The 21,162-nt window shown below is 55.3% G+C and overlaps 3 protein-coding genes across 5 annotated transcripts; all 3 read right to left on the bottom strand.

The window, feature by feature from the left end:
- Positions 1 to 1,886: 1,886 nt before the first annotated feature.
- Positions 1,887 to 8,510, bottom strand: LOC145721030 (mannan-binding lectin serine protease 2-like). Its single transcript, XM_081816821.1, has 5 exons — positions 8,440 to 8,510; positions 7,942 to 8,011; positions 7,349 to 7,823; positions 3,343 to 3,461; positions 1,887 to 1,979 (listed from the first exon to the last, which is right to left on the bottom strand). Exons 1-5 carry the CDS (start codon positions 8,508 to 8,510, stop codon positions 1,887 to 1,889), a joined length of 828 nt encoding a protein of 275 aa, XP_081672947.1.
- Positions 8,511 to 8,904: 394 nt separating this feature from the next.
- LOC145721185 (mannan-binding lectin serine protease 2-like) lies at positions 8,905 to 11,457 on the bottom strand. 3 transcript variants are annotated; one of them, XM_081817473.1, is made up of 4 exons: positions 11,292 to 11,456; positions 10,663 to 11,204; positions 9,709 to 9,840; positions 8,905 to 9,029 (listed from the first exon to the last, which is right to left on the bottom strand). In XM_081817473.1, exons 1-4 carry the CDS (start codon positions 11,336 to 11,338, stop codon positions 9,016 to 9,018), a joined length of 735 nt encoding a protein of 244 aa, XP_081673599.1. In that variant the 5' UTR covers positions 11,339 to 11,456; the 3' UTR covers positions 8,905 to 9,015. The 3 variants fall into 3 exon arrangements, with proteins under 3 accessions (XP_081673599.1, XP_081673600.1, XP_081673598.1); XM_081817474.1 differs by lacking the exon at positions 8,905 to 9,029 and having other exon boundaries at positions 9,036 to 9,840; positions 10,663 to 10,840; positions 10,976 to 11,204; positions 11,292 to 11,453; XM_081817472.1 differs by lacking the exon at positions 8,905 to 9,029 and having other exon boundaries at positions 9,036 to 9,840; positions 11,292 to 11,457.
- A 5,562-nt stretch (positions 11,458 to 17,019) lies between these two features.
- Positions 17,020 to 21,078, bottom strand: SRM (spermidine synthase). The gene is made up of 8 exons (XM_031030390.2): positions 20,844 to 21,078; positions 20,128 to 20,248; positions 19,521 to 19,613; positions 18,583 to 18,736; positions 17,940 to 18,023; positions 17,638 to 17,783; positions 17,428 to 17,550; positions 17,020 to 17,326 (listed from the first exon to the last, which is right to left on the bottom strand). The coding sequence occupies exons 1-8, from the start codon at positions 21,008 to 21,010 to the stop codon at positions 17,306 to 17,308; spliced, it is 909 nt and encodes a 302-aa protein (XP_030886250.2). The 5' UTR covers positions 21,011 to 21,078; the 3' UTR covers positions 17,020 to 17,305.
- Positions 21,079 to 21,162: the final 84 nt, after the last annotated feature.

Raw genomic sequence — 21,162 nt, forward strand, 5'->3', positions numbered from 1 at the left:
CCTGGGATCGAGCCCCGCATCGGGCTCCTGGCTCGGTGGGGAGCCTGCTTCTCCCTCTCTGTCTGCCTCTCACCCTGCTCATGCTCCCTGTCTGTATCTCTGTGTCTCAAATGAATAAATAAAATCTTAAAAAAAAAAAAAGATTTTACTTATTTGAGAGAGAGCACAAGCAGGGGGAAGAGGGAGAAGCAGGCTGCCCGCCAAGCAGGGAGCCCGATGCGGGAATCAATCCCGGGACCCTGGGATCTTGACCTGAGCCAAAGGCAGACGCTTCACCGAGTCACGCAGGTGCCGGGCGCCCTGACTTCTAACCTCCAGGTCTGCCGCAAGCAGCTGCTCGGAGGGAAGAACCGGGCCAGGCTGCACGTGCCTGCCCGGGCTGGATCCCCAGAAAATGGTCCTCGGTTTGCAGTTCGGTTGGTCTTAAAGGTCAAAGAACAACACAAAGAAGGACTTGGCTGCTTCTTAGGTTCCTTTTCAAAAATGTGTAGGGGACCCGGAAGTCATAATACCTTGACTTTGCATTAAAATGCACACCTGTGGGGACATAATTAAGGTGAAATAACTGCCCAGTTTAGGAGCCCAAGTGCAGTCTAGAAGTCTGGTTCCCACAGAAGAGCTAAAATTCGATGGATTTCTCTGGATATTTTAAAAGGTTACATTTAAGTCGTTTTCCGCAACTTCATAGCTGTGTGCCTGGTTCTGTGCCAAGTGCTGTCCACTTCTCTGTGGAGATGCCCACACCCAACTCGCTTAATTAAAGTGGCCCGGCTGGGGTTCAAATCCAGACCTCTCACTCCTCCCAGCTCTGCTGCTTTTGAACTAAGGATTGACAGTCTCATTGGTGGGAATGTAAATTTATGAAATGAAAATATTTAAATTCCCTAGGAATTCTGTGGAGAAACGTTTGCACGCAGTATGCACAAATATATTTACAGGGGCGTTCGCTACAGCAGTGTATGTAATAGTGAAAATCTGGGAGCACTGCGGTGGGGGCTCCATGCTGTCGTTAACAAGGATGAGTGAGCGGCTCTGCTAATACTTGGGATTGATGTGGAAAGAGATCCCGACGACGTGGAGGGAAAGAGCACAGTGCGATCAGACTTAGTATCCCATTTTGGTTAAAAAGTATGTAATAGCGGGGGCGCCTGGGTGGCTCAGTGGGTGAAGCGTCTGCCTTCAGCTCTGGTCATGATCCCCGGGTCCTGGGATCGAGTCCTGTGTTGGGCTCCCTGCTCAGCCAGAGGCCTACTTCTCCCTCTGCCCCTCCCCCTGCTTGTGCTTTTGGTGTCTGTTAAATGAATAATTTTTTTTTAAAAATCCTAAAAAAATGTAATTTTAAAAAAGTATATAATAGTGAAATCCCTTCATGTATACAGCATAGGAATGAAGGAATGGGCCCTAAACCCTCAGCAGTAGTTTGGGGATTTGGGCAAGAGAGGTTCTCACTATGTTTTTGTAAATTTATTTTTTCTAATTAACATGTATTTTATAATTGAAAAAATATTTAAAATAAGATGTGATGCTTACAAAATGGTAATGTACCCCCTCACCCCAGTTTGGTGTGTGTGTACACACGTGTGAGAGATGTGTGTGATTGGAGGGATGTCGTAACAGTGGGATTGTGGGAATTAAAAGGTTTCATTTTCTCTTTCCCATCCTCAATGAGTATTTTACACCTGGAAAAATATTTTTAAATATCATGCTTTTCCAAAGGAAATACTTTTCCTGGTAGCTTGGTTCCGTTTGAACCTGTAAGTGCACAGAGAGGCTGGGGAAGAGAAGCAACTTTGAAATTCAGTTCCTGATAAGGAGACCGTTTCCAAAAACACCAGAAGCAGTGATCAAAGCAGGCAAAGCAGCAGAAGCCGCCCCAGGACCCATGGTCACGTGGACTTACTGCTGCACGTGGGCATCGGCTGGTCCCAAGATCCATCTTTCTGACAGACGGCAGCAAATGATTTCAGGGGCAAATCACCCTAAAGAAGAATTCAGCAAATATTACTTACCTTGTTTATATCATGACGCCACGCCCCAAGGCTGTGCTCCTACACTGGTTCCTCTGGGGGGGGTTGGGGGGGGTGGTTCGGGCGGTGCCCGGCGTGGGGTGCCACACCCACATGACTGGACACACCCCAGTAGCTCTGCGGGGTTTGTTCCCTACAGAGGGATGGATCTCCTCTTTCAAGATGTATTTGGCACTGTAGGAATCAAATGTGGGCCTCTGCAGCAGTTTATGAATATTTCTTGCTTTCCCCTTAAATCCAAGAACACATCAGATCTCATAAGTTCCTGCTGATTTCCCACCAGTTCTTTATATAAAGTGCCAAAGGGGGGTGGTCGGAATCTGGGGAAGGCGAACCTGCTCCAACACAGAGCGGGTGTGCCTGGATTTTTCTAGCCTGTGGCCATTAGCTGCAGGACAGTTATTAAAAATACTTTGATAAGCTTCACATGTGTATTCTCAGTTTTTACTGCTAGTATTGTTTACGGAGAAACATTTTTCTAAAGTTTATGAAAGATCACTTTGGCAGAAGAAGCCTTTATGCTTAAAAGGAGAGAAGGATGATTTTTTAATTTTTTCTTTTTTTTTTTTTTTTCAGATCAGAAACTGAAGAGGTTTGCAGTCCAAGGAGCTGTGGGAAAGAGCCTTCCCCGGGGCACTTTGCAAGGTGGGAAAAGTGCCTTCTTTTGAGGGGGGGAGGAGGATTTGTCCCTCCACAGGACTGGATTGAATAGCTATCATTTCAGTGTTATTACTTTTTACCACTGGGATTCAGTGACAATTTTGAAGAAGGTTAATCCCTTACCTGTGCCCCTAAAGCAACACAGTAAGCATTTTTAAAAATTACCCTCCCTTTCCCTTAACAGAGGTTACTATTTATAACTTTGCAGAATATACTGTTTCCCAGGGCCGTTTAATTTTTTGTGGGCCCAGGAGTGGTGGCCAGTTAAGGTCATCACGTGGCCAGGGGGCGGGGCCTCATTTAATGCAAGGCGGTCTCGCAGAGCAGGTGGAAGGAGGATGGCAAACTCATCCTTCCCTTGTTTCAGCCGCTTTACAAGAGCTGCTGTGATGTGTGACGGAGGAGTCCACTTTAATCACCAGCTTTCAATCAAAGGCCTTTTTAAAGCTCTTTGTATAAAGGCACAATTCCTAAGAATAAAAAATTCTCCATTAGCCATCTCTCTTCTCAGCCGCGTTTTCTTTGATTTGTATTGTTCAGTCATAGGCAAAAGAAACCAGCATGCTGACCACAGCTCTTTTCCCACTTTCGCACATGTTATGCGTTATCAGACCGATCGCGATCCTGCTGCACTTACGGTTTTGTATTAACTTACTTGGAGAAGCTCATAACCGGTCTCGCAAAAGACGGCGAAGCGATCCTTCAGGATGTACTCGGCTTGCACCGGCGCGATGTGGCCATTAGGTGGCGCCACCGGACCAGGGCAGGGCTGAGCTGTTGGGGGTGGGGCGGAGAGGGAGGCCGGGCTGAGTGAGGGGTTTTGATGCGGTCTCCAGCGCGCCGCTCTGAATTTAGCCATTTAAAGGGCTTGATTTATACATGGGTCCCTCATCACAAAAAGGGCTCGCCGCAAGTGGGGTAGAGTCCGTCAGATTTAAAACCCCAAAGGCAAGATTACACTGGGTCGCTTATTGCCCAAATGAGGAATTGCAGCCGGGCCTGGCCTTGGCCAAGGCTGCCAGAGAGGCGGGCACGCGGGGAGCCGGGGCGGCCTCCACACCCGCAGGGCAGCGTCCGCTCCGCGCCGGGAACCTGAGCCACGCGGCCCAAAACCAAGCCACAGTGTCGGTTGGAGGAAAAGAGCTAGACCGCATTCCCAGCAGTTACTTTCAACTCCGTGTGCGTGTTTCCTCAGCTGTGAGATGCGGAGGGGAGAACAGTCACTCACCCTCCAGGGTTGTCGTGAAGGCCGGATGTAAAGCACCTGGGCTGGGCAAGAGTGGGTGCATGTGACCCCCCACAACAGCTCTGTGGCATGGCCTTCGCTGCTCGGGGAAACCTGGGGTCCAGGTCCTCTCCGGCACCCAGGAAGCCTCCTGCTTCCCCTTGAGAGCACGTACGTGCCCACAGTGTGCAGGCCTCCAAGGAGAGGTCCTTCACTCTGGTCCCCAAACCCTGGCCTGTTGTCACCCCAAGGCTTCAGCCCACCCCCATCGCTCCCCCTCGGCCTGTGCCAGTCTTCTGCTGAGTCACCTTCTCCCTCCAGCTGTGTGTCCCAGGGCAGCTCTCAGTCCCCTGCAGGCCTGAAGTCCCCACCTCCAGGGACAGCATAGGCCGGCGCCCGGCTGGCACCTTCCCTCCCTCACACAAGCCTCAAGGCTCTGTCCTGGCCCTTCCCCCACCAGCCTGGCAGACCTGACTCCCCCTTTGAGTCACTCTGAAACCAGCACCTCGGTTGTAGAAGTTTTATTACTTTGACCTACAGGAAAATGAAAGACTCAGAAATGAACAGGAGACAAACGAATTGTTCTCATAGTGCTGGGCTCCCTCCTACCAACCAGTCTCGCCCCTTCCCACATTTCCAACAGAGGTGGCCCAAGGGTTAATCTTTTCTAATCCAATTTTCTAATTTAAAAACTACCCCAATCCCTTTAATCCAATTATTGCTTCCTCTATGCCACACCCTGCACCCAATGCTTTCCCTGCATTAGCCCACGAATTGACACCTTTTGAAGGAGACATTGTCCTCAATTGGAATAATTGGGACATTAAGGCTCAGAAAAGTTTTGTGAGAGGTTCAGTGTCACATAATCAGGAAACAGGTTTGTGCCTGGACACAAACCTAGGCAGTCCGACACCCAAACCTGAGCTCTAAGCTTCCTGGATGGGTGGTTGGTTAGAGAGAAGGATGGATGGATGGATGGATGGAAGGAAGGAAGGAAGAAGGATGGATGGATTTTGGAAGGAAGGAAGGAAGGAAGGATGGATGGAAGGAAAGGATGGATGGATGGATGGATGGATGGATGGATGGAAAGATGGATGGATAGATGGATGGATGGAAGGAAGGAAGGATGGATGGATGGAAGGATGGATGGATGGAAGGACGGAAGAATGGAAGGACAGATGGATGGATGAAAGGATGGATGGGGGGGCGCCTGGGTGGCTCAGTCGTTAAGCGTCTGCCTTCAGCTCAGGTCATGATCCCAGGGTCCTGGGATCTAGCCCCACATCAGGCTCCCTGCTCGGCGGGAAGCCTGCTTCTCCCTCTCCCACTCCCCCTGCTTGTGTTCCCTCTCTTGCTGTGTCTCTCTCTGTCAAATAAATAAATAAAATCTTAAAAAAAAAAAAAAGAAAGGATGGATGGGTGGAAGGAAGGAAGGATGGATGGATGAAAGGATGGATGGGTTGATGGAAGGATGGAAGGATGGATGGATGGATGGAAGGAAGAAGGATGGATGGATGGATAGATGGAAGGAAGGATGGATGGATTTTGGAAGGAAGAATGGATGGAAGGATGGATGGATGGAGGGAGGGAAGGATGGATGGAAGGATGGATGGATGGAAGGATGGATGGAAGGAAGGAAGGAACAATGGATGGATGGATGGAAGGATGAATGGATGGAAGGAAGGAAGGATGGATGGAAGGAAGGAAGGATGGTTGAAAGGAAGGAAGGATGGATGGATGGATGGAAGGATGGATGGAAGGAAAGAGGGATGGATGGATGAATGTATGGATGGAAGGAAGGAAGGATGGATGGATGGAAGAAAGAAGGATGGATGGATGGATGGATTGATGGATGGATGGAAGGAAGGAGGGAGCCAAGGAAGGAGAGAAGTTGGGAGAGATGCATGATCACCAGGAGAAGGTGATCTTGCCTAGAACAATCTTTTCTTTTGCTTATTATCTTTCTTGCCCTACCTTCCTTCCTATGAAAACCCTCCATTTTGTACAACTCCCTTCAGAGCTCCCCTCCACCTGGTAGATGGGATGCTGCTCAATTCACAAATCATTTAATAAAGCCAGTTAAGCCTTCAAATTTACTCAGTGGAATTTGGTTTTTTGTTTTTGATGGATGGATATGAAGGGTGGCAGAATATGGCACTCCAGAATATGCCTCTTTGGCATAAGGATTATTTTGAGCTGATTATTTTCAGAAATAGCAGACACAGGAGAAGGTCTGAAAACAGAGCAAAAGTTATCCTTTTGTAAGGGAACTTTATATTCACACAAGAAATGTCCATTAAGAGCGTCTCCCTCTCCGTCCCAGGAGAAGGATGACTAAATCACTAGAAACTCGTCCCTGGAGAAGGCAGGGTCTTACATCTGTATAACAAACCTTACTTTCGTTTACCGTACTTTTCCCAGTCATGGGCACCTCCCCATAACTGGCTTCCCCCACGCCCTCCTCTCTTTTGTCTTTAGCTGAAGGTGGTACTGACGCCTTGAGTTCTAAGTCCCCATTCTCCCGTGGGTAATCTCCCACATATGCATGAGACATACACCTTAACAAACGTGTTTGTTTTCCTCTTGTTAATCTGTTTCTTGGTCCCAGCCAAGAATTTAGGAGGGCAGAGGGAAAATTATTTTTTCCTCTCCTACAGATGGAAGGAGGGCCGGTTGAGTGGATGGGTGGTTGCAAGAAGGGAGGGAGAGAAGGAGTGAAGAGAGGGAGAGGTGGGTGGGTGGGTGGGTGCGTGGGTGGCATTTCCCCTTAGGGACCACTGTCTCACAGACCACCCTCACTCAAACCTGGTTTGTCTTCTGATGGAGTTCAGGACGCACTACCCCAAAATACAGCTCCTGGGCATGTTGAGTATTTTAAGCTGAAGGAGTTTGAGAAAACAGAGGCAGGGAGATCCCTCGGACCTCTGCCCCCTCCCTCACCCTTCTTCCCCATCACAGTCAGAAGACCCTCACGTACCGTCACGTGACAGTTGCCCTCCCTATACCAGGAGGGAAGGAGCATCCTTATCTCCAAAGACAAAGGGAACCAAGAAGAATCCAAATAAAGAGGCCTTGCTAAGTTTCCCCCATTTACAACACTTGCCTTAACCTGTCATTATCCCCCATGACTGTCTCCTCTTCTGCAAACCCCCCACACAGAAATACGCAAGCCTAAGTGTTCCTCTGGGTCTTTCCTGCCTTGCGAAGTCTCCCATGCCACGTAGACCTTACATTACGTAAGTGTGGATGTTTTTCTCCTGTTGATCTGTCTTTGTCAGTTTACTTTTCGGACCCAGCCAGGAACCCTAGAGGGCCGAGGAAAACTTTCGACTCCCCTGCACTCCCCGGGCCTAGTCAGGAAGAGTTCCAACCTATGTAGCTCCTCGACCCTCCAGGAAGAGCTTGCTGCCGGGATCCAAGACCCCCTTGCCCTCACCTGTGCTGGCGTAGTGGATCTTCCAGCCTGTGTGGTCCCCCGACTGATCAGTGACAAAGGTGATGGTCATGGCATTGCTTTTAGTTTCAATCCTAGGGGGCAACGTTGTCCCACAAATGGGCCATATTCCTCTTTGTCTGTTTGAATCTGAAAGCAGAAGGGGCTCTGTCACCTCCGGACCCGCCAGAGCCAGAGGAGGTCTAGACCCAGGGAGCCGGACCTTGAGGGTGTCGTAGGGACACTGGGTGTCCGGGTGTGTCTCCACGTCGAAGGACCCCACAAAGTCCAGGATAATGCTGAACCTCTCCTCCAGCTGGATGCCATAGGTGCAACTTGAGAGTTTGGGGTACGGCTGCGGGTATTCAGGGCTGCTGAGCACCCCCGACCGGTTGGTGAAGACCTGACCTGAACACAGGGCTGAGAGAGGACGGGGCGCTGTGAGAAGGTGCCAGCAGCCTGATTCCGCCCCCCCTGGCTGCCCTCACTGCCCTCTGGCCCAGTCAGATCGAACACCCCACCTCATGGGTGAAGGAACAATCTAGAGTTTCTTGGGCTTCCTGGATTTGGCTGAAACAGGTGGCACTCAGATGTACATCCTCCAGGACCCCACCCACACCCCCAGGGGCTCCTGGGCCTGGGGAGTTCTGGGCCCGGGTCACAACTCTGGGGTTGACAAAGTGAGCGAGGTTAGACTCTGCTGAGGGGGAAGGAGACGAGGGGGTCCTTCATCCACCCCTGACCCCAGCAACTCCCAAATTCATCCACCATGGGGCTCCCACCTGCACCCAGCTGGGACCAGTCCAGCCTTCCCTGGGTCCCCACGGGGAACAGAGGGGCCTCCCCTTGTCCACTTTCCCTCCCACCCTGGGTCTGGGCACTGCCCTGGGGGTTAGTTGTGGGAAGTTCAAGTTCACACTGATCAAAAGCATGTCTGGTGCCCTCTTTCCCCACCAGGCCAGATGGTCGTGCGCTTGCAGAGTGAGCTTCTTTCTGCACCAGCCATGGGAGGCATCTGCCCAACCCCACCCCAGGCTGCAGAGGGTGTCTGAGCTGGGAGGCTCCCAGAAGCGAGGAGTCCCAGCACAGCCCACCTTCCTCCGTGGGCCTGCTCCCCACAGGGCAGAGGGAACAGCCCCTGGATGCGGGGGGCCAGCCTGCCCATCGATGGCTATCTCCCTGGGCTTTTCTGCTCTGGGTCAGGCTCCCCCAGCCCACCCCCCCTGGGGCAGGAGTCATACCCTGAACAGGAGCTGGTCCAAGGATGCTCCCAGCTCAGCCGCTGGGGACCCAGTGGGAGAGTAGAGAGAGCTCGGTCTCCCTGTGTGAACTCAAGCAAGCCCTCGTCCCTCTCTGGGCCTCAGTGCCCCATCTACAGAATGGATTGGGGGATGCTGGACAAGGCTTTCTGGCAAAGAGTACAGTGGCCCCATGGAGGGGGTTCCCACCAACTAGGGTTCATCCAGGCTGTGATGAGGGGAGGGAGAGAGTGGAGGGGGCCAGGGTGCACACCACTGCCCTCTCCCCACCATGCCACCCAAGAGACACGAAGCAGTAGGTGGAGCCGGAAGCAGGTTTATTTTTAGGTCCATGGAGGGATGCATGGGGTGGATGGGGGGCTGTAGGTAGCAGCAATCTCGGCCCAACCCAGACCGGAGCCAGAGGTGAGGCTAGGGGCTCTGCTCTGGAAGAGAGAACAGAGAGACAGGGAGAGACACTGGGGGAGAGGCCCCAAGCCGGGGAAGGCAGGGGCGGCACTGAGGCTTGGGGCTGCCCCCTCCCCAGGGCACCCCCGGGTTTCCCATCTGGGCACCTGGCACCTGGCAGGAGCTTGGAGGGTGCGGGCAGTAGAGGCCAAAGGGGTCGGCCTGCTGGGGAGCCAGCCGCCTTGAGCGCGCCCTGCCCCGACTGGGAAGTTTTGTGCAGGGAAGCCTGTGTGAGCCGAGCCTCTGTTCCCCACTCCTCCAACCTGGGAGCCCAAGGAGGGCGAGGTGGCTGTAACAGGGGCCCAGAGCCCAGACACGGTAGGTACATAGTGGGGGCCCAACACATATGATCCAAGGGATGGGCTGAAGACCCATGAGAGGGAGCCGAGGATGGAACGGAGGAGGGGGAGGGATTCCGGATTGTCAACGATGGACAGATGGCAGGAGGGGACCGAAGATCAAAGACGGCAGGAGGGGACAGCCTGCCAGGAGGAGTGCCCAGTAGGCCAAGGTCAGTGGTCCCTCCAGACCCCTGGGCAGAGCACTTATGGCTTTTAGGAGCTGGCTGTATTCTGGGCCAAGGTGGGGGCTGGCCTGGGCACAGTGTCCGCCCCATACCTTCCCCAGCCCCCGCTCACCTGAACGGGTGCAGCTCACCTGAGCAGGTGCGCTTGTTCCTGTGGAGGACGTAGCCCCTGCGGCAGGAGCAATAGAAGCCACCCAGGTGGTTGTGGCAGTGGTGGTCGCAGGGAGATGCCTGTCCCGGCGGCACCTGGCACTCATCGATGTCTGGGGGAGGGGCAGGTCAGGCAGGGGGTCAGGGGGGAGGAGCCGAGGCGGTACTGGGGCCGGAGCAGACTCGGCCTCACGGCTGACCCAGCAGGTGTCTCCTCATGTCTGGAAGTGGCTGATGCCCGGCCAAGCATCGAACAGGCCGAGGCTCATTATAACCTCCTCAGAACACTTGGAGGGAGATGTCAGTACCCCTCTTTTTTCAAACGAGCGACGGGTTAAGTGTCCCTGCTCAAAGTCACGCAGCTAATGGGCGGCCAGCGGGCGGAAGCAGCCAACGAGCCCAAGGAGCGGGGCTGTGACCCAGGTTCCAGCAAACCCTGCTGCAGCCTCCTGAGGAGCACAGAGAGGTGGAGCCACTTGCCCGAGGTCACACAGCGGGTCCCTGCAGGAGCCCCTATCTGAAACCAAGTGTTCGGCTGGAAGCCCACGCACAGGGAGCACAGGCTGGGTGTCCTCAACGGGGCTCAGGCCGGTGGGGCTGCACTTCCCATCCGGAGGGGGGCTCACTGGGCCCTGGCCTCACGGGGGGGCGGGGGGGCGCTAGGAGCACGTCCCTGGCTCAGCACCCCGCACACCATCGGGCTCAGCCGGAGGGCAGGGGTCACAGCTGTTACTGATATTTGCCCTGGGGCTGGTGTTGGATGGAGGGCTGGACTCCTCGCCCGCTGGTTTGCGCCCGCTGGTTTGGCAGGAACCCAGCCTCGGGGAGGTGAGGGGACCGAAGGGAGAGCTGGCCTGGCCTAAGACAGAGTCACCCCGTGGGCAGATGGGCCATCTCGCGTCCCTCCCCCGGACCCCAGCCTCCTCTCGCCTCACCCTCTGCTGCATAGAAGGCCTCAAAGCCCGTGAACGGCTTCTCGTTGGAGTAGTCGGAGCGGAAGGTGACGTCCAGGCTGGAGGCCGGCGAGTAGAAGGTGTCATTGCCGGGGGCGCGCTCCGTGTCTGTGCTCTCCTGCCCGCACAGCGTGGTCAGCACCTTGCTCCCCGAGCTCAGCTGTAGGGTTGGAGTCACGGGGAGGGAGGGCGAGACGCAAGGCCTGCACTCGCTCCCTCCCTCCCTGCTGCCAGGGGTCCCTGTCCCCCAGCCCTCGAGAGGGTCCGGGTCGTCCCCCCTGCCAGCTGTCGGCACCTTGACATAGTCGTACTCGCAGAGGTAGGAGAGCTCCAGGTGGAAGTGGGTGAAGTAGAGGCGCAGACGGTAGCCGGGGGGTGCCGTCAGGGTCCAGCGCTGCTCCTGGTTGTTGGCGTACTCCCCGGGGAAGCCAGGCGATGCCAGGCGCCCAAACATGGGCTCAGGCCACTGTGGGCCGGGGAGTGTGCCTGCCCAGCCCCACAGCAAGCCCAGGAAGACCAGCAGCCTGAGGGCGGCGGCAGGGGGGCGGGTGAGGAGCCCTGTTCTGACCCCTCGCCCCTGCCGGGGAGGCGGTGGGGGAGCTCCCACTCACCTCATTGTGCACCCGTCCAGCTGGCCAGGCCCTGTCTGGAGCCGCATGGTGTCTCACCTTTGGTCTGTTTGTCCAATGCCTGGCCCTGCCCCCAGCCTCCCTGACCCTGGGATTCTGGGAGTTGACCCATGACTCCGGATTGCCCCGAGTGTCAGGCAGTGAGGGGAGGTCGCTCTGGGAGCCAGGAGGTGGACCTGAGCGACACAGCCCCAGAATAAATCCTGGCTCTGTCCCTTACCCTTAACCTCCGTGTTCCCTCCCTCAGTGTGTGACTTCCAAGGCCAGCCGGGGGGGTGGGGGGGTGGGCAATGACAATGATCAAGACAATGATGGCTTCTGGGGAGACTTGGGGATGTGTCTATTTTTGCTCCCTCCCTTCTGCATCTACTTTTTCCCTATGCAAGATGGGAAAGAGAATTTTTAAAAACATGTGTGCATGAGGATGGGATATGGGAGAGGAGGCAGCCTCACCATTTTGAAAGCTGGAAACACAGACGGACAGGTGAAAACTGCCCTCTAGAAAGCAACTCTAAGTCCCGCTGAGCAGGGAGGGACAGCCAGAAAACAGTGCTGAGCAGATAGACTGAATGTTGACAGCCCCAGCCGTCCTCCCGATTCAACTCCTAGAACCAGGCAGCCCCCCAGGCAGGCTTCTCCCTTGTTGCTGGACAAGTGTGGCCAGTCCAGGAGGAAGGGCCTGAGGACACTGACTTGGAAGGTTCTCCCGGCAAATGGCTCTGCCATGTCTCCCGGGGTGAAAACTCAGCGGACAAGCCCCAGTCGTGTGCTCAGAGCTTCCAAATAGTTTTTTAGTCCCCACTCTTACATATGAGCAGAACATTCAAGGAAAACCTCAGACACGAGAGAGAGTCTTCTAAATCAGCCAACCAACCAAAGAGTACAGAAACAAAGTAGGGAGGAGAAAATGCCCCAAACCAAAGTGAAAGAATCATTAACATCTTCAGAGGGAAAAGAGAAGCAAGAACAAGAAGCAAGAACAGGAAACTACTTAAAAAGAACATTCAGGGTGCCTGGTTGGCTCAGTCGGTTAAGCGGCTGCCTTCGGCTCAGGTCATGATCCCAGGGTCCTGGAATCGAGTCCTGCATCAGGCTCCCTGCTCAGCGAGGAGCTTGCTTTTCCCTCTCCCTCTGCCTGCCACGCTCCTTCTCTCTCTGACAAATAAACAAATAAAATCTTTAAAAAAAAAAATAAAAAGGGGGCGCCTGGGTGGCTCAGTCGTTAGGTGTCTGCCTTTGGCTCAGGTCATGATCCCAGGGTCCTGGGATCGAGTCCCACATTGGGCTCTCTGCTAAGCGGGGAGCCTGCTTCTCCCTCTCCCACTCCCCCTGCTTGTGTTCCCTCTCTCGCTGTCTCTCTCTCTGTCAAATAAATAAATAAATAATCTTTAAAAAAAATTAAAAAAAGAAAAAGAACATTCAGAGAACAAAGAATAGTTTTGGGAAATAAAAAGTATGATAGAAATGAAAAGCTCAATCAAATATTTGGAAGATAAGATGGAAGAAATCTTCCAGAAAATAGAGCAGGAAAGAAGTGAAAAACAGTAAAGATGAGGACATTAACAGATTTGTACCGTATGTCAAAGACTGAAGAAAGAGGAATTCCAGACAGAGATAAAGGAAATAGAGGAGAGGAAATTATAAAGAAAAGAATGCAAAGAAATGTCCCCAAACAGAACATGAGTTTGTTGACTGAAAGTGTCCCCAGTGCCCAGAACAATAGATGAAAATAGAAGTTTACACATCATATCTCAAAAGGCTCGAGAGAAAAATGATTTTTTCTACAAACTGAGAGAGGAGAGAGAAAACAGAACAATCTGCATACAAAATATCAGGAAAAGAATTATTTTAGAGCTCCCCAAACAACACCAGAAACTAGAAGCCAGCATCCAAGATGGCCTTTAAAGTTTCCTGCTTTGGGGTCCTCACACCCTTGTATGCAGTCTCCTCTCAAATGGAGTAAGGCTTGTGGGTGGGATATGGCTGAAGTGGTGTGTTACTTTGGGGCTCGGCCATATAAGACCCTGCAACTTCCATCTGGCTCTCTGGGATCTGTTGCTCTGGGAAGCCAGCCGCCATGTTGTGAGGACACTCAGTGTCCCTATGGAGAGGTTCGCATGGGGAAGAACGGAGGCCTCCTAGCAACCACCGGTGTGATTTGCTGGTCACGTGAGGGAACCGCCTGGGAAGCTGATCCTCTAGCTCCAGTTAAGGTCAGGTGATTGCAGCCCTGGCCTACAGCTTTACGGCAACCTTACCAATGACTCTAGGCTGGATCAACTAGCTAAGCCACTTCCCAAATCCTGACCCGCAGAAAAGACATCACTCTGCTATGTCTGGGCTAATCTTCAACACAGCAATAGACAATCTATGAAAATGGAAAAGAGCAAATCCCAAAATGCTAAAGGAAGATGATTTCCAACATAGAATTCTATACCCATCCGAATTCTATACCCACCAATTAAGCACGAAGATGGAACAAAGACATTTCATGGGTGTCAGAGTTGTAAAACTTTGCATCCCCTGTCCGCTTCCTCAGAAAGTTACCACAGAATATGCTCCACCCAGACAAGGGAGTAAACCAAGAAACAGGAAGGTATGGAGTCCAAGGAACAAGACTTCTGATAGGGAGTTCCACTGGGGCTAGTCAGAATGCTCAGGACAGAACACTCGTAGAGTCTAGAGGTTTAAAAAAAACTTTTTCCTTAGTTTTTGTTTCTTAAATGAGAGTGTTATAAACTTTCTGGTATAAATCATAATGGAGAAATGCAGATTATGCATATTAATATTTCCTATTAGTGAAATTTCCAATTCAGTGTGATCGTGAATTGACTATGAGTTATAATGTGCTGGATACTAGGATCTCATAACCAAAAAATTGATTAGCATTCTGTCCAGATCCTCATGACATGTACTGAGTCCAGAGATCTTAAAAAAAAAAAAAAAAAAAAAAAAGCTTTCAAGATTTGGTAAAACGTTCGAGGCTAAACTGGTGATGAATTTATTACGAATTAAGCAAATGCGAAACACCTCCAGGGGCAAGCAGCGGCTGCACGGGGGATAGACTCGAGTCCCGGCCGAGAGCGGTGTTTACAGAGATGTGATGGCACTAACACTATAAACATGGGCCTTACCGAGGTGATCACGTCGTTGTTGAGTGTGGTTGGGTCAGGGAAGGAAAGAACTAAACCCTCAACTTCCCTAGTGGCAAGTCAACAGATTATGACTGGAACCGACAAGCTAAAACGCGGTAATACAAGAGGATACAGACGTGCAGGTAAATACCAGAACCATCAGCTGGGAGAGGTACACGTGGCTGGCTCTGCAGGAAGCCAAGTGGCTGAGGAGGGCCGCCATTTTCCTTCTAATGATCCACCTGCAACTACTGGAATCCTTAAACCAGGGCAGCGCTAGTTTCGATAAATAACTTCCAAACTCTAGGCAGGGGGGTGCCTGGCTGGCCCAGTCAGTAGAGCATGCGACTCTTGATCTTGGGGTCGTGAGTTGGAGCCCCATGTTGGGCATAAAGCTTACTTAAAATAACAACAAAACCCAAGAAGCTCTAGACAGGATCAATTTTATCCTCGATGCCACAGGCAGGGCCTGTTCATGACCCTCTCTGGGATTTCTGGGACCTCGGGGCTCGGGCCACGCCTGCACCAAGTGCCCCACTCCTGCTTCAGGCCATCAGTCTGTGTCTCCATCACATCTGTCTAGATGTGGGGTCCAGCGCTAGTCCTTAATGTGCACCCCTTCAAGGAGGCTTTACTAGAAGTTGGGGAAGTGGAGGGATTTACACAGAGACAACCTCAACGTCCAGGTCAGGCATCCTTGTTTCCCCAACGACCCCTCTCTTTCAACAACTTGGGGCCTCCTCTTCCCTTCCTCTGCCCCGACGGGCAGTCCTGATTCCCACTAGTTGCACGAGCACCACATGACCCATGCTGCTTAACAGAGCCTGTCACAGGTGAGGACCATTGCTCCCAGAGACTTGACAGACAAGGCAAGCAAGCCAGGAGCTGTGAGCGGCTCAACGCCACAGTCAATGGGGAGGCAGAGTTGAGATTCAGATTCAGGCCCAGAACCCCTGCCAGCAGCATTCCTGGGGTCACCCTAGGGATGGACCTTCCTGGAGCTTGGTAAGATGAGCTGGGGGAGAAGAGTGGATGTCTGGTGATGTCCCTGTTGGGGCCCAAGGGTGCTTGGGCTGAGCTGCAGAGGAGGCACGCAGGGCAGGTCGAGTGGAGTGGCTCTCCAAAGGCCGGCTGCCTGGTGTCCTCCACCGTGTGCTTACTAGGTGTGTGGCCTTGGGCATGTCATCTACCTTCCTCACGAGCAGCTGGAAGGTTTAAGGAAGGAGACCTGGGTTGGGTCAGGGCCTCATAAGTAGCTACCACGTCTTCCTTTAACGGACACTCTGCCGTGTGACCCACACATCATGACCCTACCTCATCTCCCCACGAGTGGGGAGACCTGGGGAAACAATGTTCACCCCCAAGCCTGGGTGTAAGATTGTTCTAGAGTTGGGGGGTGGTGGAATGGTGAAGTTAACTTGCAATCACATGTCAGAAGGTGCTCCAAGTCCAGTGAGGGGCTGGGGGTGGGGTGCGTGGAGCCCAGAGCCGGCAAGTGACCTCCCTGATGCCACTCAAGAAGTGGGCTGTGCAGCTGGAGGCTTGTTCCCCACCCCCATGATGACTGCAGTTCCAGGCCCCCTGGAAACTATCAGGTCCAAGGTAGCTGCGCAGGGCAGGTGCAGGTCGGAGGTGTTCTAGCACCCCACCTCCCTGCCGGGGCCACTCCCTTGTCCCCTTCCTGCCAAGTCTTCCAGGTCAACCCATCCTCTGGCAGTGCTTCTGTCCAGGGTGGAGAAAGGGGTTGGTGAGGTCAGCTCTTCTAGAGAGCAGGGCCCTTTCCTGCAGACCCTGAGACAAGAGTGGGCTGGAGGCCCCCTTCCCCAACCTGCACCCTGTTATGGTGGCTCTTCTCCTCCCAGGAGAGCCTCAGTCCTGGTTGTTGGGAAGGGTGAGGTGCCTGGGGCAGAGGATGGAGGTTCAGGACCTTGGAGAGGGGACAGTCCTGTGCCCACAGAGTCCTGGTACGGCCACCCACACCTGCTTTCTCAACCTCTCAACCCTTGGGGGGTACTTCTGAGAATTTACCAGAGCATGCTCATGGGTTGGCAGGCAGGATTTGAACCTAAGTCTGAATCCTGAGCCAAGTCAGGGCACCTGATGTGCTTAAACAGGCCCAAGTAACGACACCAACTACGCACCAGCCAGCCACCTCTGGAGTCCCATCCAGCGTCGCCCTGAACCCCCAGGATGGGACCTGACAACCCTGTGAGTGACCTGAATTCTTCTGAGACAACAAAGCCCCTGAGTGACCCCACCATGATCTTCTCAACCCCACAGCCCTTGCCCCAGGGGTCTGTCATCTCCACCCTCTGTGGGGCTTGGTGAAGGAATGACTACAGCAGTGTCTTGGTACAGATTTGGGCCCGGTCTGCTAACCGCTGCGTCCCCTGGTGCCAGAGGTCAAGGGGCCAGTCCCAGGCGACACAGAAGGGCCGGGTCTGCCTATTCACCGACACGTGGCGGATACCTGGAGGCCAGACGCTGGGATCAGCTCCGAGCCCAATACACAGGAACGCCCAACACTGGCTGATGTGGCACCTGCCTGGGCCCATTCAAGGTCTGGGGACACACGATTCGGAATTTGTTATAAATACACGTGTTTGGTGAGTGAGGGCGACAGAAGGTGGAGAAGGTGCTGTACACGGCTGGTAGAGGCTTGGAGGCTGGACGCCACATCGACAGAGAGACAGTCCGCCCAGCAGGGCGGCCCGGGCAGCATTCTGGGGCCTGTAACACTTGCTTGGTGGGCACACCGGCGGGGCGGGGGGTGGGGGGTCTCGTCCAGGGCTCGTCGCGCCCAGGCGCCCTGGAGGCTCCCTGGCCTGAGGTCCTGGGCGGTGTCAGCAGGGGCGCCTGGGCTCAGCTCACATCATTCAGGGCCTGGTGGGACAGAAGGCCTCGTCAGGAGGATGCTGGGTCATGTGGGGGCTCGGGAGGCCCCGAGTCCCCTTGGTTGTGGCCCCGGCCGACAGGCGGCTCACCTTGCGTGCAAACTCGGGCAGGACGAAGGCGGCCTGGTGCACGTCTGAGTTGTAGTACTTCAGCTGCATCTGCTCCACCTGCTTCTGTGTCAGAGGCTGCACGGGCTTCTGGAAGTCGGTGCTCTGGGGACAGGGCATGCGGGCATCAGGGAAGTGCTTTCGGTGCCCGCCTGCCCCCCCCTCCGGCCCCCGGGAGGGCACGCAGCTCACGGGATTTTTGCTGCACAGCATGAAGCCTATCTGGCCGCTGGGGTAGGTGGGGATGGTGCAGTACGCATAGGCCACCACGGGGAAGAGCGACTTGCAGAACTGCCGCATCTGCTTGATGAGGTCCAGGTGCAGCCACTGACACTCGCCTGTGCGGGGAGCAGGGGGGCATCAGCCCCAGCAGGCCGGCCGGCCAGCCAGCTGCCCCGCCCCTACTCCCATGCTGGAAGCCTGCTCACCCTGCCCACGCTGGAGGGCTGCCCCGCTTGCCCGCCCCCCGCGGCCCCCCATGCTGGCCTGCTCACCCTGGCAGCAGAGGACGCCATTGTCCTTGAGGGCCGTCTTCATGAGCTGGTAATAGGACTCCTTGAAGAGACTCTCTGCAGGGCCTGCACCGGCGGGACAAGGGACAGTGAACACTCCGGCTGAGACCTCCCAACCCGGGCCGGGATTTGAACCCCGGTCTGTGGATCCAGAAACCAACCACAAAGACGGTGCTTTTGAGGAGCGCAGGGATCCACTGTCCCAGTATCTGAGGGGGCTCCACGTTTCCATCCCATTCCTTGGGGGGGGGTCCTCACTGCCACTGTGTCAGGGGACTCTGCACCCTGGGCCTTGGGTTGAGACTAGGTCCCACCCCTCGCCCCGATGCTAGCCTATTAAGAGCAGAGAGGAGACTGAAGAGGAAGCTGGGGCCTCCGTGGGCCATGGCCACAGCCCCACTCTCCTCCAGGTCCCCAGTCAACTCGTAACTTTGGGCAGCAGCATCCTCTCCCTCCTCTGCTGAGCCAGGTCTGGGGTGGGGAGGGGAGCGACCAAGAAGGGGAAGGTGCAGCTCTCACTCTGGACCCGCCTGTCCTCCGCTCTGCAAATCAGCTGTGGGCCCAGCGGGAAGGCTGGCCTCTGGACGGTGGCTGCCCGGGGCCCCAAGGCCCATGCCTTGCTTACCCATAGGGTCTGAGGAGTCAGTGATGATAACATCGAAGGCATCCTGGTTCTGTTTCATGAACTCAAAACCGTCGCCCACGTGTAGGGTCAGTTTGGAGCTGGAGTAGCCCACGGCCATGCCCGGCAGGAACTTCTTGGAGACCTGGATGACGTCCTGGGGAGGGAGGAGGGACCCGGCTGGGCCGTGGGGGTTGAGGGCCCTCCAGCCCTCCCTCTAATACTCTGGTCACTTGGGCAAGCCATTCATTTTGTGGAAACCTGGTACTCTGCTGCCTCGCCTTCCATCATGGAGGGGTGGCTCCTGCCTCACCATCCCTGTTCTCTGTCCCCAGACCAAACCGTCCCATCCGAGTGACTTTCTTGCTGGGTCAGAGGAAGGGGAGTCCAGCCTCCACCAAGAGGACCTCCCCTGCCTCCACATGGCCAGCTGCTTCTCATCCAGGCCTCAGCTGAAACCCATCTCCTTGAGGCAAGCACTGACCAGCCTTCACCCCTAAGCTCTGAGCCTGCTTTTTCCTTTCATGCCCTGCGCCCACCGTGTCTTCATCGGGACTCCTCCTCACTAAAATATAACTTCAAGGGGGCAGGGACTGGACCTGTCCATTCACCACTCTACCACCAGCATCTAGATCATTGGCTGCCACGTAAAAGATGCTCATTAAAAACGTGCCGAGCGTAAAGTGTAGACACACAGGTAGTTGCAATGCTCCTGGGTCTTGCCTGGGACTTGACGTAAAAACCAGCTTAGTCTTACTAAGAACCAGCATCGTGGCACACCTACTATGTGCCAGGCCCTTTGCTACCCAGTTTTCCTACCGAATCCTCCCAACATGTTTTTGAGATGAACAAAGAGGCCAAGCAACATTGAGCGACTCGCCCAAGGGTATACAGCCAATTCAGGGCGGAACTGGGATTCGAACCCAGAGCCCGGCACTCACCTCATCAATCTCACACTGGACCACAGACTCCACGGAGGAATGCTTCAACACCTCCCGCAGGACACCTCCGTCCCCACCCCCGATGATCAGCACCTAGGAGGGGCAGGATCATTCAGAAGCACAGCCCCGAGCCTGAGCACCGGCCCCACCAAAGAGGCTCCAGCAGGATTCGGGGGCCCGGGACCGCACGGGGCAGATGCACTCACACAACACCATCCCAACAGGGTAGGTTTCTCAACTCCTCAGATGCACAGACAGACCTCATTACTTCATTTGCTACTCTCAGAAATGCTTTCCTGCCTCAGGAACCTGTCACAAGGTGTCCCCTTTTCCTGGAAACTCCTCCCAGGACTGCTCCTTCTTATGAAGCAGGCCTCAGCCTGAACTGTTTGCTCCTCAGAGGCTGTGGCAGCCCCACCCCTTGTGAAGTGGGCCACTCGCCCCACTTACTTCCCTGGTTCTTGCTAGCACTTTCTGACAACCATTTAGGAAGCACCTGGGCTGAGCATGGGCACAGCTGGGGCCTCCTGCACTGTTCTGTGGGGCACTGAGCAGTGGGCTTCCTATCTCCGGGCTCGGGGCTGAACCCTGGCAGGAGCGGCGATACCTTCCGTGGGTTTGGGTGGCTGCAGAGGGGCAGGTTGGCTATCATCTCCTGGTAGGAGAACTCGTCCCTCTCCGTGCATTGGATGACACCGTCCAACACCAGCACGTTGCCGTAGCTCTTACTGAAGGCAGGAGTGACAGTCAGGGACCTGGGTCCCCTGGAGTGGGGGCAGTGCGCTCCCACTCGCCCCCGGTGAGAAGAATCTCCCCCAGCCTGCCAAGGGGTCCCAGGGGTGAGTGCTGGGGGTGACACGTGGCGAGGATGGCCAGGCAGGCCCGCCGGGTGGGGGGTGGGGGTGGACTCAGGGTCCCGGCTCTGACGTGTCCGGGGCTGACACGTGGAGCTCGGCGCGTGGGGCCGGCGCAGACTCCGGCTCCCTCCCCGCCCAAGAGGACCGCCCGAAACGCCAGCCTCCTGCGCAGGGAGACGGGATGCAGGGTGGGGAGGGGGTCTCGGGAGGGGAGGGGCCTAGTTCCCCAGAACTTCTGACAGTTTTGCAGGGGGTGGGGCGGGGACAGAGACGGCCCGCGGGCGGGGCGGGGGGGGGGCGTCCGGAGGTAAAGGGCGCAAGACAGGGGTCCGGAAGGAAGAGGGGCGGCCGGGGCTGAGACCGGGGCAGGAGAAGCCCCGGCTGGCTCCGGGGCGGCGGGCAGCGGGTGGTCTGGGCTGAGGGCCGCCGCACGCTCGGGGGCGCGGGCCCGGGCCGGCGGTGGTACCTGCGGAAGACAAGGATATCCTGGTACTGCGAGCGCTGATGGTGTAGCAGCTGCTCCACCTGCAGCGACAGGGCCTGGCCGGGCCACAGGCTGCACGTCTCGCGGAACCAGCCCTCGTGGATGTCAGCGGGGCCGAAGGCGGCAGGGCCGTCGGGGCCGGGCTCCATGGCGGGCGGGCGGGCGGGCGGCGCGGGGCGCGGGCCCGGGACTGCAGGCCGCGCGGAGCCGCAGCACAACGGGACCAGCTCCGCCCGCCGCCGAGCGGCAACCTAACGCGCCCGGAGGGGCGGGGTCCACTGGTGGGGGCGGGACCCAACCC

The sequence above is a fragment of the Leptonychotes weddellii genome, chromosome 4, assembly GCF_054177405.1.
Source record: "Leptonychotes weddellii isolate Sample4059 chromosome 4, ASM5417740v2, whole genome shotgun sequence".
NCBI classification, from domain to species: domain Eukaryota; kingdom Metazoa; phylum Chordata; class Mammalia; order Carnivora; family Phocidae; genus Leptonychotes; species Leptonychotes weddellii.